The sequence below is a fragment of the Corylus avellana genome, chromosome 8 (assembly GCF_965113065.1).
Source record: "Corylus avellana chromosome 8, dhCorAvel1.hap1.2, whole genome shotgun sequence".
NCBI lineage: Eukaryota > Viridiplantae > Streptophyta > Magnoliopsida > Fagales > Betulaceae > Corylus > Corylus avellana.
Window position 1 is genome coordinate 6763100 of NC_142497.1, and position 16616 is coordinate 6779715.

Sequence of the window (16616 nt, forward strand, 5' to 3'; positions counted from 1 at the left end):
GATTGTACTTCCGACCGGATAGTTCTTTAATCAATTATTTATTTGAGTTACAATAGCCTCATTATATCCAACAGCCAGAATTAAGGTTGATATGACTTGACATGCAATCAGAATCAAAACAGGCGAAAAGCAGCATCAAGATTAATTGTCAATTGAAGGGAAAACTTGAGTACCATGAGTTCTGCATTAGTTTTACTTGCAGAAAGATCCCATAAAATGCAACCATACTCTTCCCAAGCCTCTTCTCCTGATGATATACTAGGCTGATCAGATCTACGACATGACTCTTCATTTTCTCCTTCTTGTCGAGCATGTTGATCATAATCCCCAACAATCTTCATGCTTTCAGAGTTATTATTTGAAAAGTTAAGAACTTCATCTCCAGAGAGAGAAGCTGAACATTCTTTCACATGACCAGTATTTTGTTCTTGATTCATGTCAACACGTGCATCAACGCCAAGAGAATCGTGGTTATTACTTGCACCAGTTGGTAGAAGTTTCCGTATCAGAGAGATTATATAACTAGGATCAACTGTAGTTGAGATGTCAAACAACTGCACAACAGAAAGAGAAAAAAAATCATGGTTTCAACACTAGACATTGTTGACCAGGTATACGTTATGTTAACGCTCTTAAAATGTATTTATATATTACATACATGTACGTATTTACGCATATATGGGCCAGGGCCGGTGTGGACATGTATTATCAACGCTCTATCATTTGCTTTAATCAGAGTACGGAAGAAAACTATGGTTATTACCACAATCAAGAGTTCCCAATTTCAGATTTCAGCCAAGTTCAATGTATATGGGAAAATTTATGCAAGCATATGAGCTTTAATCACAAAGTACTTCACATGTATTGTGCCAAAAGTCAGCCAAATCATATTTGAATAAGAACCAGCATATATCTGAGCTGCAAATGGATTGAACAATGAATATATTTGACAAACAACTGGTACCCACATCATCGAATGCCCTATTTAACCTGTTTATAAATCAATTAGACCTCAAATACAACCAAAAAGAAAGGGCCAGTAACATTGTGAGATTTTCCTAGAATTGGCAAAATTTTCGCTGAACCATCAAACAGAATCGTCACTATCAAATAGCGTGACAAATGAATCACTAAAACTCTATTTACATACATTTAAGCTCCTAAGAGAGAGGGAAGAGAAAAGAGAAGAGCTAAACGGAAAACAGGAACAAAAAAGAAACCAAGTGAAATCACAGCCGTTGATTGCTAGCTCATCAGGCGGAGCAGAAGGGTGATGTGCCGGTGCATCAAGTTGTACTTCCCCTTCTTCTTCTTCTTCTTCTTCTTCTTCTTCTTCTACAAGGTCTGGTTCTAAGTCGAGCGCCATAGCCCTTAACCGTGCGGACTACCCACCAGCTTAGCGGAGCTCTGCCTCTACTTTCTCAAATTTCCCGGCTTTCACTACTAACATCGAGCTTTTATACATATAGTACATTTATCATAAGATCAGTCATAATTTTCTTGACACAGATGATCTTAAGTTTGAATTTTGATGTGAAAACGAGTATCAAATCTATATTTAAATGGTTAAATTTATTATTTGAAAATAAAAATTGGAATGGAAGTATGGAACAGCTCTGCTCGTCAAGACCACGTGTTCATCTAACACTTAAATGAAAATAATTTTCATTGGTGTGCACAAGTAGCTTAAAGGAATGAGAAAGTATTGGAATGGAAGCACGGGGGTACATCTCGCCACGCACAAAAGACAGCCAGCCCAAACACCACGTCAAAAGGATTAGCAAGCTCACCAAAACTCAACGTTGGGTGTGTTTGTTAAAACCTTTGTCTTTTAACACTAGAGTTGATGTGAATTGATGTAAAAAAAAGTAAGAATATTTTTTAAAATGTTTAATATAAAAAATTAAAAAATTTTGTTTTGTATTGAATTGAATTTTTTTAAATAATAGTAAAAAGTAAATGATATAATATAAAAAGTTAAAAAAAAAAAAAAATTAAATGAAGTAAATAGTGTTTAGAGGAGGAAAATGAGTTTAACAAATGGGGTATGCATGAAGCACACATCCAGAATGGAAACGTCATATCCAGCAACCATCCTCTATGAAATGCAATCTATGCAATCACTTAGGAAATACAATTCACTTAATAAAAACGGATCAAAATCACCCACACAGTCTAATGCCAAATTAATAGCTGTCGGGCGACAATTGCCTTTTGAAGGCACACGACATAAATGATACCTCGTCTATATAGTAGGAAGTTAGACCATGTATTCTATTATCCTATAATCTTCATTTCTCTCTCATTTTCACCAAATATGCTATTATCCCCTAATCTTTATTTTATCTCTCTCATTTGCACCTTGTGCGTACTGACTTAAGCTTCAGATGTGGTGCCGTCACTCTACTCTCTCCTTCGCGAAGGGCCACTCTGACATTTGGTTGTCTTATAGGAATTTCGGCTTAAGGGCTAAGTGTGGATGGTCACTGGTTGATTTTCTGCATCAACAAAAATAAAAATAGAAATATTATAAATAAATCCAAATGTTTTGGGAGGAGTAGTCCCACCGCGACAAGTATAGGTTTTAATGTAAGTTCACAAACAAGTAGAATTTTGTTCATAAAAATATTAGAATATAAAATTAAATTATCCAAATTATTTAAAAAATTAGGTTAATTTTAAAAATAATTCAAGAGAGATTGCCAACAGACAACAGTTTTTTTTTTTTACATATTGGACAATTCTTTCGATTTAGTCTATGTATTTGTTGTAACTTTTTTTTTTTTTTTTTTGATATGTCCACACAAGGAAAGGGGGAGAGGGGTTTCAAACTAGTGACCTCCGCTTCATGAAGCGTGGTTCACAGCCGATTGAGCTACCCCTTGGGGACGTTGTAACTTTTTAATTAACCTGTGATAAACACATAATGTTTTAATATAACTACATGCTAAACAAGACATATGACAATTTTATAAACCAAATTAATTGGAAGAATTTTTGAAAAAACATTTATGTCCATTTGCAACTAGTAGTCATATTTAGGTCAATGTCGATTTTAGTTTATAAGTTATTGGGTTTATGAAACAAAAACATATCTATACCATCTGAAACTGTACGTTTAGGGCATCAAACGTTTTCAGTAAAATAATTTCAGTATTTTTTTGGTGTATGACTGCATTTGTAAAATTTGGTCAACAATAATTAAAAAAGAAAAAGGAAAAGGAAAAGAGTAATAATGGAACAAAAATTCAAAAAAGGAGATGGCTTCTCAACAACAAATCCAATCGAAAGAAAAAGCAACAAAGTGATTCGAGTCGACAAATCCAATTGAAAGACCTTTAGGTTTTAATGAGGGTAAAATTTGAAGAGAAGGCATTAATATCTTACGTGAGACGCACATGGGATGAATTCCAGCCATTTAGATGGAAATTATTAACGGAGGGTTTAAATTAAAATTTTTTGAAACATTATGGGGTATATTGCTAATTTTTAAACTTTTTGGTTCAAATTGAAAAACTCCTGAAACTTCAGGGGGTGAAGTGATTTTTCCCTAGTATTTTTCATACATATAATTCCTACTCTCTAGGAGTCTTAGGTACATGTCTCATTCTATTTGTGTATGTATAAATATGGTGAGTTTGTAAATTAGATTTAGACGTGAAGACGAGGACTTGAGGTCTGTTTGGAACCATGAAGCACTTGTAGGAGCTCGGCCACGCCGCCAACAGTGGCCTCGACATTGCCATCAGGCTCTTGGATGGGTATTATTTTGGGCTGCCAATCGAAGTCGGTTGAGGGGCCTTTTTAAGAGTGTTTTCTCAAAAGAGCATTTTAGTAAGTTCAAGTCAAAAGAAATTACATAGACGGAACATTATGTATTTTCCATCCAAACTGACAGGGCTACTTTGACACATTTTGGTATTTTGTTAGACTACTTTAGTACTTTTTGAACATTAGGGGACCAACTTGTAAATGATTATCAGTTTGGAAGGCCTTTTTATATTTTTCCCTTTGGAAGGCCTTTTCATATTTTTCCCTTTTCTTAAAATTAAAAACACAAACAATTGTCCATATATGGATGACGTAAAATCTTGGCACGTAATTAATGCATCTAAGATTCTAAATTATAATTTGCCCAAACTTATGCTAAGAGCAATTTGATCAAGGATTTTAATCGCCTCATAGGGGCCACGTGGTTATAACCGTCGGATGAAATAAATGAACATCATCTAGTTTCTGGAGAGTCAGAGACATTGTTGGGGACCTTTTCAAGCCTTGTAGACACTATTAACATTTCAGTCGTTCTTAAGGGATAGCTCAATCGGCTGTAAATCACGCCTCATAAAGCGAATGTCATTAGTTCGAATCCCCCTCCCCCTTCTTTTATGTGAACATGTCAAAAAAACATTTTGGTCAATTTTTCAAATGATTTTTTTTTTTTTTTTAGTTATACTTTAAAAAAAAAAGAAAAAAAAAAAGCAAATAAGGAAAATGATATTGGGATTAAAACACTGAAAAAGGGGTGTGCTGCCTAACAATATACCAAAAAAAAAAATTAAAACTACAAGAACTACAAGCAAACAGTAAGAAACGGTCTCTCAATCCTCTTTCGACTGACCAAGGCTATGGCTCTCAAGGTCTGTAGTGGAGGTACTATTATTTGTTCTCCCAAAATGCACTAGCCTATATTTTAAAATATTTTTCATTCATGCTTTCACCAATTTGGATAAGAATTTATGACTTTGTCAATGGTCAGATGTACTATGTTTGACGGATTAAGATGCCCTACAATTTTTTTGAAATTTTAAATCCTTAAATTACTAATTAATTTAGGTCATTTATTTACATCGAAGCATTTGAAAAATGTTTCTAGTTGTAAAAAAATTTTGAATAAAAAATTGTTTTTTGGTTTTGTGAAGAAGTGTTTGTAAAAGTGAAGAAGAAGCCTTTTGGGAGGTAAATTCTTTACGCCTGTCTCAATAACATGCAACTTTTTTAATGTGTCATTTTTAAAGCGTTTTGATGTAAAGAAACGGCATGAATTCTGTAATTTAAGGAGGGAGAAATGGGAGAGGAGAATTGGAATTAATGACATCCGCTTTATAAGGTATGGACCGTATGGTTTCCAGCCGATTGAGCTGCCTCTTGGAGATTTAAAACCATATATATAATCAAATCAAATGCAAAATTTCACTACAGCTACCAACTAATATTATTGATCGTTATTTGAATATTTATGATATATAGTTTGGACAATGTATGGTAATTTTTCATTCGGTAAATAAAATTTTACAACGACAACACCCACGACCCGTTATGCTATGCCTGATACAGAAACACGACATTAATTTGCCGATGCTACAATGAAGAGCTACCAACAAAGTTGTGTTATATATAATAAATATTAGTCTTTCATAACTTCAACTTTTCCAATTCCACCCATCTAGGATCTTAATATTCCATTCGGCAATGCCGTCCCTAGACGGTCCATTTGCTACAATATTTTAACTTATAAATAGCAACAACTGCAAACTTCTCTCAACAAAAAGATCAATCAATCTGTAATTAAAGAGAGCTTCTTGATTGCAATGGCCTTCACCCAATTCTTCGTCCTTGCCATCTTAGCAATTCTTGTCCCTTCCATTTTGGGCACGGAGTTCACGGTTGGTGATGAAAAGGGTTGGACCAACAACTTTGATTACCAAAATTGGGCTAAAGGAAAGGAGTTTCATGTCGGGGACAAACTTGGTAAGTTACCTCTACAAAGTACAAACTTCATCTCTTAACTCACCAACTTTATATGGGCGGTGTTGAAGCAGATTTGCAGACGATTGGGCCGGCGACAGAACTCCTCCTGCAAAACAAGGGAGAGGTCGTTAGTTTTGTAGGAGGAGCTCTATTGCTTGCCTGACCGTTTGCAAATCTGTTTCAACAGGTGGCACGTTGTGATATTCTTCTCAAAACTGCTTACATAAATATTGTTTGTAGTCTAGAAAAAAAAAAAATTATATATATATATATTTTAATTTGATTGTTGACCGAAGAAATCAAATTATTGGTGCAGTTTTTAAGTACCCAGCGGGAGCGCACACTGTTATTAAAGTTAATGGCACTGGCTTCCAACAATGTGCAATACCGGCACCGGCTGGCAATGAGAGCCTAACTAGTGGAAACGATGTGATTACCCTAGAAACCGCAGGAAATAAATGGTATATTTGTGGTGTTGCCAAGCATTGTGAGGTTGGAAACCAGAAACTTACCATATCAGTGTCCGAAAGCAATTCGTCAACCGCATTTGCACCCAGGTGGATGATGGCCATTTTTGGCATCCTTATGATGGTGATGGTTTAGTATTGGAATGCTTTGGAAAAATATCTCTATCTCTAGTGTTTTGTAGGGTTTTGAATTCACAGTTTGCATTGTATTGGATTTGGAGCTATTGGTTTGTAATGCTACGTTCTATATAATAATAAGACATATTTACTAATGCCAGATGTTTTGTGCAAGCATGCAAAATTACTACACAGCCAACAAATGGGGCTTAAGGGCTTAGGCAATTTACTATTAGGGAAAATTACAGTTTATCCCCTTAAAGTTGACAGCATTTTTTAATTCAAACATCAAAGTTTCAATTTTTGCAATCCACACCTCCTCAAAGTTTCAAATTTTTGCAATTTGACCAATTGTATCCAAAATTTTCCATATTACCCCTAATTTTTATTTATTTTTATTTTTTATAAAAAAAATTCGGGTGGTTGGCCATTTTTGTACCCCAAATTTTTTTTTTTTCATAAAAAATAACAAAATAAAAATAAAAATCAGGGGCAATATGGAAATTTTGGAAAAATATTAGTCGAATTGAAACTTTGTGGGGTTGGATTGCAAAAATTGAAACTTTGATGTTCGAATTGAAAAACACTGTCAACTTTGGGGGGTAAACTATAATTTTCCCTTACTATTATAAAGGGAAAAAAAAATTCCTTCAAATTGGGTTAGAAGAATTTCCTTCAATCTAATCTATAAAAGTGATATGTGTCCATTTTTTCAATAACATATGAAATGCACGAGTTTTTAATAAAATTTATTTCAACTTTGTCCCTGCTATTAAAAAAACTATTTTGGAGAATTTTTTTTTAACCTAATCCATATAAATGACATGTATTCTTTTTTCCAATAAGATGTAAAATATACATGAATTTTTAATAAATAAGTTGAAAAAAATTCCTCTTAACTCAGTTTTTTAGTATAAAAGTGTACAAACAGGGCAATTATTAACTGCTAACCAATAAATAACCACCCCAATAACTAAAAATAATCGCAATTGGATAACACATGCGCGGATGAGTGTCGTGTATATCTAAAGTAGCATAAAAGAAACTAGACTACAGAGCTCGATCGATCCTAAACGACCCCACCGCCCTCATCACTCTGTTCACGTGTCATGGTTTGACCGTCGATCTTCCAGGCCCCCCTCCTCACGGGAAACCGAGATGACCGGCACACCGGGCATGTCACGTGCGACGACAGCCACATGTCAATGCAGACGGGGTGAAACACGTGCTTGCAAAAGGGTATCAACTTCACGGCGTCTTTCTCTTCGAACTCGTGGAGACAAATTGCGCAGTCGTCGGTCTGGTACTCCTCGGCGTCCCCACAGTAAGAGTGCACCGGGAGAGCCCGAATCGTCAACGGGTCCAGTCCTTTGCGGAGGTTGGACCTGGTTGGAAGATCCGACGGCGGAGAAGACGTAGTTCTTTCCGAGCCACGTCTAGGTGAGTCGGCGTCGGAGTCTGTGTCAGCGTTATAACGCTGGCGAATACGCTTGCGGATGTAGATGCAGATGAAGACGCAGCCCACCAAGAGAAGCACAATGAGGACGTTGATCAATACGGCGATCAGTACGTCAACCACCGATCGCTTGTAGAAATCAGCCCACGTCAAGCTTTGTCCGGACGGTAGTGGTGATGGAGTTGTTGCAGTGGGTTGGAGAGGAGGGAGCGCCTGCGTCAGCAGCTTGCGGTTGTGGGTTTTCATTCCTATCACCTATCTATTGGGTTTTCTAAAGGAAGAAAAATGTGTGAGGGTGAGGGTTTATATATATATATATATATATATATATATATATATATATATATATATTATCGTAACAGCAATCAATGGTTTAAAATATAAATTTTAAATCATTCATCTATTTGATAATAAAAATGTAGATTGATATATACTTTTCGGTATTCCAATCATTTTTTTCTTATATTATCTACTCAGTGAATTATCTAGAATTTACGTGTGAATATCTATTACCTAAGCTTCTTTTATTTGGATGGGAATATATCTTTGATGACCAAGAAAGATAGCGATTCCCATCACAACACTACAACGTACAGTTATGGTTGTCATCCAAATAGTATTATTTTTGGTACATATAATTAATTATGAGAAATGTTAGGAGTGAATAAAAGTTACAATTATCCTTTCTGTAATCATGAAGAGGTTTATAGAGAGCTAGTAGACTTTGAAGACTGTCGAGGGAGGGAACTTTTCCTTGCTGTAGTTTTGAGTTTGTTTTCCTGGAGAACTAGTTGTTTTTATTCTATGATATTGGAATCTCAATTCAAAAAAAAAAAAAAAAAAAAATTACAATTATCTCAATATTTAAAGTAATTTTTTTTCAATATTAAAAAAAAAAAAAAAAAAAAAAAACATTTGGCTATCTTTGTAGCTAAAAATGCTTCACATCCGGCTCAACAAAATGGTTAAAAAAATTTTGAACCATTACAATGCTTAGCATGCAAATTTTCTGAGCATGGTAGCTCAACAAATCCTTAGCTATATTAATAAAAAAACAATATTATTCTCTTTCTTCTTTAGGAATAGGAAAAATAGATTAAAAAATAATAATAATAATATTTTATATGAAAAAGAGAAAATTGATAGCTAAAATTTTGAGCGAGATGGAGGTGTTGTAAAAAAGTGGGTAGCTAAAAAAAGAAAAAGAAAAAATATAGCTAAGTTAAGCCGGACGTGAGTGTTCTAATAATATTGCTTGTTATATATATATATATATATATATATATATATGTGTGTGTGTGTGTGTGTTATGCCTGATACACGACATTTGCCAATGCTAAGTACATATTTTTCATTTTAATCTGATTGTTGACCGAAGAAATAAACTTCTTAGTGCAGTTTTTAAGTACCCATTGGGAGCGCACACTGTTATTAAAGTTAATGGCACTGGCTTCCAACAATGTGCGACACCGGCACCGACTGGCAATGAGACTCTGACTAGTTGAAACGATGTGATTACTCTTGCAACCTCAGGAAATAAATGGTACATATGTGGCGTTGCCAAGGATTGTAAAGTTGAAAACCAGAAACTTACCATAACAGTGTCTGAAAACAATTCGTCAACAACATTTGCACCCAGGTGGATGATGGCCATTTTTGGCATCCTTATGATGGTGATGGTTTAGTATTGGAATGCTTTGGAAAAATATCTCTCTATGGTTTTGTAGGGTTTTGAATTCACAGTTTGCATTGTATTGGATTTAGAGCTATTGGTTCGTAATGCTACCTTCTATATAATAAGACATTTACTAATACTAGATGTTTTGGGCATGCATGCAAAATTACCATTCATCTGCTTGAAAATTTTAGAAACTTTGTTGGAATACATTACCAATTTTTAAACATGGGAGGCAAAATGAAAAACGAGGTGAAACATTGAAGAAGTAAAATGTATTTTTCCCAAGATGAAAACTGCAAATATAAACAGAATGTTTCCTTGTATCAGTAAATTAATCATACACTCTGAACTTGGAACCAATGACCACCCCCTCCACCTTATTCTTTGAAATGAAAAGGTGTCAATTTGAGGTAGAGCTATCTCATTGGCTAAAATGAAATTGTTACCTTTTAAATTAAGAACCATCCCCAAAACTCTCCAATGAAGGAGAAGCCGCCAATCATAAAGAGAAAAAAAAAAATCTAAAATCTTCAGTCATCTACAAAACTGTACCGAGCCTGCTCCTGTGTGCTTAACAAAATGTTTTTAGTGGTCCAACCCAGTCCCAACAGTTGTTCATTCAACACACTCAAATCCCTTTGAGCACATTGCTTGCTATCCTCCATCACTTGAAACCATTCATTAAAAACAGAATTGAATGAATCATTACCCCCAACAATGTTCTTCTCCCACCAACTCCTCCTCACAAGGAGGGCCTTTCGGATGTAGCACGCCTACACAACATAGATATATCGCGCGAAACTTAAGAATATTAAGACTTTTAAGAGTATGAGAAATGGAAATTAGCCACAGACAAGGTTTCCATCCATCCAGCAATAGAAAATATATTGGTAAGCTGAAAATATTCTAGTTACCTGCAACAAACCCATGATAATATCTGCCGTCCTGGCGCCTTCCCGTATAGAAAGAAGTATACCTTGCTAGAATTTCATAAGTCAAGAGAGCAAAAGAAAAAGGAAAATGTGAGGAAAAAATCTTCATGGGTAAGGTGCTAAATGATTAACTGTGTGACAGCCTAGTTTTACAAGTTCCCTAATATACTCACTTGCTTAGTTCTTTTCACGCCTTTGTGGAAGATCTCCATGCATACAAAGTAATAATCGTCACCACTTGTATGTTGCATTGCCATCATCGACAACTTGGGCATCTGAGCCTTGAGATTTATACACCCTATTCTGATGGGCCATAACTCTTGGCCTGATTCAAACCTCACTAATTAGGAGAAAGTTTCACCATCCATGCACACAATTTTTTTTTTTTTTGATAAGTTCCAAACACACTAAATTCCATGGAAACTTATAGAAAACCTTATAACACAGCTATGAGAAGCAGTGTTGACACCTCACCTTTGCTCCACAGGAAATCAACTCCCTCCTCTTTACTTACTTCTGCAGGTGAAGGGACGTATCCTGACTCGATCCACGTATTTAGTATAATCTCAAGTCTATCCTGAACACAAAAGAAACAAAAAATAACAAAGAAAAGTAGTTATGGTGCACATTTATTGCAAATTTTGTGAAAGCAATATTGTTCATGGAAAGGTTGTAGCATTTCTCCATCTTTCTCCTACTACTTGAGCCCACACGCCCGAATACGTTTTACAATTGGTCAGGGAAAGGAGATTAGTTTTTTTAGGCTTTGTAGCTAAATCTAATTGAAACCCAAGAACAATGACTGAAAAAAAACCTTTCAACCCAAAACCAGGGTTATAGCAAATACATGTGTCTTATGGGTAAGCAAAAAGGCAAGCCAAGGGGAAAAAAAACAAAAGCAAAGGAATTTGAATTTGACAGGATAATTGGCTATGAAATCCTAGTTGGAAAAGTTAGCTAATAAGATTCCAGTTGTCTAAGACTGGCCACTGAGCAAACAAATCGCGATAATTAGCATGTGGGGGCCATGCAAATACAACAGGACAGACTTTGTGTTCCTCCAAAGTTTAAAAAATAAAAAATAAAAATCTAATGTAAGTCACCTGTCATTTCAAGCCCTTAAATAATCCATGAATTATAAAAATCAGGCATACTAACCCACCTTAGTTAGTGTCTGCAGATGGACGTGTTTAAGCCCCTGATATATTCCGAAAAGATCAACTGCTGAGAAAATAGGGTATATGATAAAAGGTAAACCTGCATACAATCTTCAATATTAAAGAAAAGTTAGGAAACCATGGAAGCACAACTTTCTATTATAAATATGATAAACATGCCAAGCACAGGTACAAATGATAGGAGACAGGTATCATGTATAGGTACAATATGTCCAACTAATTTTTCTCAAACATTAAGACAGCAATTACTACCACAAAGATTTATATTCAATGCATGAATGAAAACCTATGGTGGCGAACTCATGGAAGTCTGTAATCTTCCCAAAACCGATAACATACCTATGGGGCGCGAGGTTATGATATATTTTGACAAAAAGTATTAGCAGATAAATAGACCTCTCCGCAGATTCCAATATCATTTACTCTCTTGCCAGGAGATTTTAATATTATTTAACTGATAATAAGATTTAGAATTTACAAATACACTCAAATGACAAATGGAAAGATAGGTCATGCAGACTTTCTTTAGTAAACTAAGAGATTCATCTCAGACCTAAAGTAGATTATGAGAAAGCCAGGGGAAAAAACCTTTGATTGTTCTTCAGCAGCATATTCAGAAGTGCAGCAAGCAATAGGCCAAGGTTATCAAAGCACACTGTTTGGATCTGAAACCAACTCCAAAAGTCCAGATATATTCCATGTTACCAAAAGAAAATAAAAGTTGCACAGCGCAAAAAATTACAACAGACCTGTGCCTTTGCAGAAACTTCACCAAGGTTATCGGCTATAGCAAAGCTTCGATGAACAGTTGTCTGCTTAAACAGAGTGACAACATTAAAACTCCAGTTGGAGAGGTTGAAATATTCATTAACAAACAAACGTTTTCCAAATCCAAACCAGTCATCTCTAAATTTGTTGTAAAGGAGGTAAATTAGGTAATTGATTCACACCAACAACCGAGCAAATAAAATCCAAAAGAAATGAGGTATTACAAAATACTTATTAGGTCGGACAGAAAGCAAAGACCCATCCAAGTTTGTCTTATTTCTTGTTTGATACAATCAAGCTGTAAACATGCCATATGTCCAAGTATACATGGGATTTATGATGTGGCAGAGTAAAGCTTGAAACCATGATTGATGATGAAGGTAACACTCATCAGCAATGACAACTTGCGCACCAATAATAATCTATAGGTTCCTAGAGACAAACACTGCTTACAGTGGTGCTAAAAGCTCTTCCTATCAATCAGTGGTTGTTAGATTTTTAATTTTGAGGCAAAGCTGTTTGTCCAAAAGGAAATAATGAAGCATTCACAGGTACATTTCAACTTCTGAAGTTGACAAAAAGAAATGATGAATAACCTAAACATGACCTGAAACTGCTGAAATTGAGTTATCTTCAGAGCTAGACTTTGGCCCACTTCTTTAATAGACTTATTACTTCAAAGAAAATAAAATGCGAGTTTCATTTATTTTTATTTTCTATATTTCCCCCTTTTCCTACTCCTGACACTAATTTGCTTCAACTTTTAATCAAGAGATTAGGTAAGAATGGAGCAATACTTTCCTTAAAAATCGCATACTTTTTAAAAGTAGGCATAAATTTTTTCAGGCCACATATTATTTATTTATTTATTGATAGGTAATTTAACGCCACATCTTCCATCAAGCATTAGACTGTTCTTTGACTTCAAAATAGTAAAAAAAAAAATCACAAAAAGACAAAAGGAAGTAGCAAATACAGAGAAATATCTTTGCATGACTAACAAAGAATTAAACCAAGGAATTTTAATAAAGAAAAAAGGGTACGAAATTATGACAGTATCTTTAGAGCTCCCACAAGTAACATTCATGTTATTCATTAGAGAATAATTTTGTTAAATAATAACTTATCTCAAAAGCTTAATTTGTTAAGAAAGAGTGAGTTTAATCATTTAACAAAGTAAACCCAACAACACGTTGAATGTTTAATTGAAATGTGAGGTAAATTACGGAGTTAGACAGATTCAAGAGTTGAACTCAAGACCATTGCTTTGCTATCATCTTAAGATTGGTGTTTGCACAAAAAAAGAGCCTTAAAATAATTTGTGAGTTTAATCATTTAACAAAGTAAACCCAACAACACGTTGAATGTTTAATTGAAATGTGAGGTAAATTACGGAGTTAGACAGATTCAAGAGTTGAACTCAAGACCATTGCTTTGCTATCATCTTAAGATTGGTGTTTGCACAAAAAAAGAGCCTTAAAATAATTTGTGACCCTCTCACTATTTTATCATATGTATTATAGAAAATACAATAATGACACAACAATACCCTTTCTAACAAATTCAAAAATATGACAATTCACATAAAGAGCTTGAGGTTTGAATCCTTACATTGGTGGCTAAGTAGGATGCCAGGCTTATTTGTTTGGCAATGTTAGCAACAGATGCAAGAAGCAAGAAGTACTGAGGAAATGCAGGAGTCAGCAACTCCACTCCAATGCTCAAACTGAACATAACAGATGTCGAGAACCTAACTCTCTACAAATAGGATAACGAAAAATTAATGGTTTGTCAAAGTTCTAGATTCAAATTCAAAGGAATACAATCATATATCTCTCAACTTGCAGTTCAACAGTAATCAATGGTAGCACTCCACAACACTGTACTTTGAGACTTTTGGTTATTTTTGTTCAAATGCCAAAATGCAGTGCTGGTAAGTGCAAGAACTGCAAATAAAGATACTAAAATATATAAAACTAATAAATAAATAAAAAAGAGAACATGTTAACCAAATTCAAATGAAAATGGAAGCCATGCCTTCAAATTGGTATCAAAAGCAGATGCAAAGCCAGCAGTGTAGATGCACCTACTAAGCCGTCCAAGTCCATCTTTCAAGACCCAGTTAAGGGCTGCAGCAGATGGAAGCGAACGAGAGTACCCGATTCCTATAGCGCGGAACATTGCCTGATATCAAATCCATTCCCAAAATTGTAAGCAAGCATAAATACCAAATCTTTTTTTTTGATTAAGTAATGTTGTATACACCAAAAAGCGTAGAGGGGCGCAACCCTAGTACACATGACATATACAAGAGAACGCCTAAGAAGAAGTAAAAAGAAAAAGAAAATCGGGAAAGTTAATCACTAATGGAGCTAAATAAGCAGCTTGTCCAAGTGAATAGGGAGAAGAAGAAGAAAAAAAAAAAGACTTAAACTCCTCCAAAGACCTCTCAAGATCCTCAAAACATCTCACATTTCTCTCCCTCCACAAACACCACAAAAGGCAAAGAGGGACCATCTTCATCTCAAAGGCTACAAAATCTTCGTCTCAAAGGAGGGTTGGGGAGAGAGCAGAAGTCTCAACAAAAGATCTTACGTCTGCTATTTTCTACATAATATTCTCAAACACAACAAACCTTATAAACACAATATGAGAATTGTCCTGACCAGAACTCTTCACTTTTTTCCTTTTTATTATTTAATTGAAAAAATTATAACTGAATGTATCATCAATCCTACCTGCAATTCTAACTTGAGCTCAAACTCATAAATAAAGAAGTTAGAACTACTTCTCTGCATGAAACATATTCTGCAATCACTTCAATACCATCATCACCAAAATCCGACAGAAAACAATCGCAATTGAGCTTAGGACACTCTATATGCACAACTACCCCAAAAAATGGCACTTTATACACAGATGACCTCGAAAGTTCAATAGGTTATATCAGCTCAAAATTTAAAAATAAAAAAAACTACCACGAAGAAATACACTTTTTACACAGAATTGGCTTTAAATATCAATAAGTTATTCAAACCCAAAAATGTAATAATAAAAGAAATGGTAATGCTCAATTCTGTTACCTGAGTGGCAAGCAACTGGAGCGCAGAGCTAAAAACCCGGTGCAAAAACTTCCATTTCACGTAATACATGTAATTCCCATTAACTTGCTTTGGGATAAAGAAATCCCTGACAGCTGAACCAAGAATTTTAAATAATTTCCGAAACCCATCATCAAAATCGGACGAAAAAAACGACGCACGGCCGTCCACACGAACCAATTGCAAACAATTCCCATCCCAGAAGTACCTAGAAACCCTACCAGACCTACGAATCACCACGGGGAGGCGACCCTGGGAGGTGGGTCTGAGTCCGGGTCTGAATCCTTTATCGATGCCTTCCTCGGGTTCGTAGTCGAGCGAGGTTCTCAGGGAATCGGTGAAAGTTAGGGTTTTGAAACGGTTCTTGAGTTTATTGGGCGCCACTTTCCGGGTCGCGAAATGGGGTCCCGTAGATTTCCATCGAATCGGAAGGTGCTGGGAATTGGGTGCTGTGTACGAATTGGTTTGCATGAGAATTAAGGGCGTGAAATTCGGATTTGGAATTTGGGAAATTTTCCCGCCAAAATTCGGCCTTTTTTTTTTTTTTCTTTTTCTTTGGGATGGTTTTAGGGTTTAGGGTTTTAGAGCTTACCACCCACTTCGCGTACTACACGCCCTGCATACGATAGAGAGATAATCCGAGGAAATAAAGATATCAAAAAAAGAAAAAAAAAAAAAAAAAGAAAAAGAAAAGTAAAATTGAGTGGCTGATTTTATAATTATTTTAGCAGACGAAATCTGATTTTATAATTATTGGTCATGCATGTGTAAAGCAACCATTTTCCCATATATGGCAGGCCTTCCGGAGTGTCACGATGAGCATTTCCGGTGGATTCCACCGACTTAGGTGCGCATTTTTTTTTTTTTTTTTTTTTTATATATTAATATAAACATATGGATAAGAGAAATATGGGCGTTTTTGTCATTTAAAAGAAGAAAAAAAAAAAAAAAAAACCTTTTCCATGGCCAATAAAATATGGATTCTCACCTCTTCTAGAAGAGAATCTACATTCCTTTGAATACATGAATTTTCTTCGCAATCAAACGAGATAATCTTTAAAAAAATTTATATTCAGCAAGCGCCTATTAAGGGGTATGTTTAGAGAGACTTTTGCTTTTGATGTGTTGAAAACTCTTTTCAAATGTCAATAAATCAAATTGATTTTTATAA

General features: G+C 35.2%; 3 protein-coding genes across 3 annotated transcripts in view; 1 reads left to right on the forward strand and 2 right to left on the reverse strand.

The window, feature by feature from the left end:
* LOC132163355 (uncharacterized) overlaps positions 1-1505 on the reverse strand; it is a 56513-nt gene extending 55008 nt beyond the window's left edge. The window contains exon 1 of the mRNA XM_088519323.1: positions 174-1505. Within this exon, the coding sequence (XP_088375449.1) occupies positions 174-437 (264 nt within the window). The 5' untranslated portion in view covers positions 438-1505. The remainder of the gene's footprint in view (positions 1-173) is intronic.
* A 4083-nt stretch (positions 1506-5588) lies between these two features.
* On the forward strand, positions 5589-6351 carry LOC132162831 (blue copper protein 1b-like). The gene is made up of 2 exons (XM_088519326.1): positions 5589-5748; positions 6065-6351. The coding sequence occupies exons 1-2, from the start codon at positions 5589-5591 to the stop codon at positions 6349-6351; spliced, it is 447 nt and encodes a 148-aa protein (XP_088375452.1).
* Positions 6352-9728: 3377 nt separating this feature from the next.
* Positions 9729-16064, reverse strand: RUS4 (root UVB sensitive protein (Protein of unknown function, DUF647)). The gene is made up of 10 exons (XM_059574331.2): positions 15428-16064; positions 14382-14528; positions 13956-14102; positions 12326-12388; positions 12165-12241; positions 11561-11666; positions 10873-10975; positions 10572-10723; positions 10381-10446; positions 9729-10239 (listed from the first exon to the last, which is right to left on the reverse strand). Exons 1-10 carry the CDS (start codon positions 15914-15916, stop codon positions 9997-9999), a joined length of 1593 nt encoding a protein of 530 aa, XP_059430314.2. The 5' UTR covers positions 15917-16064; the 3' UTR covers positions 9729-9996.
* Positions 16065-16616: the final 552 nt, after the last annotated feature.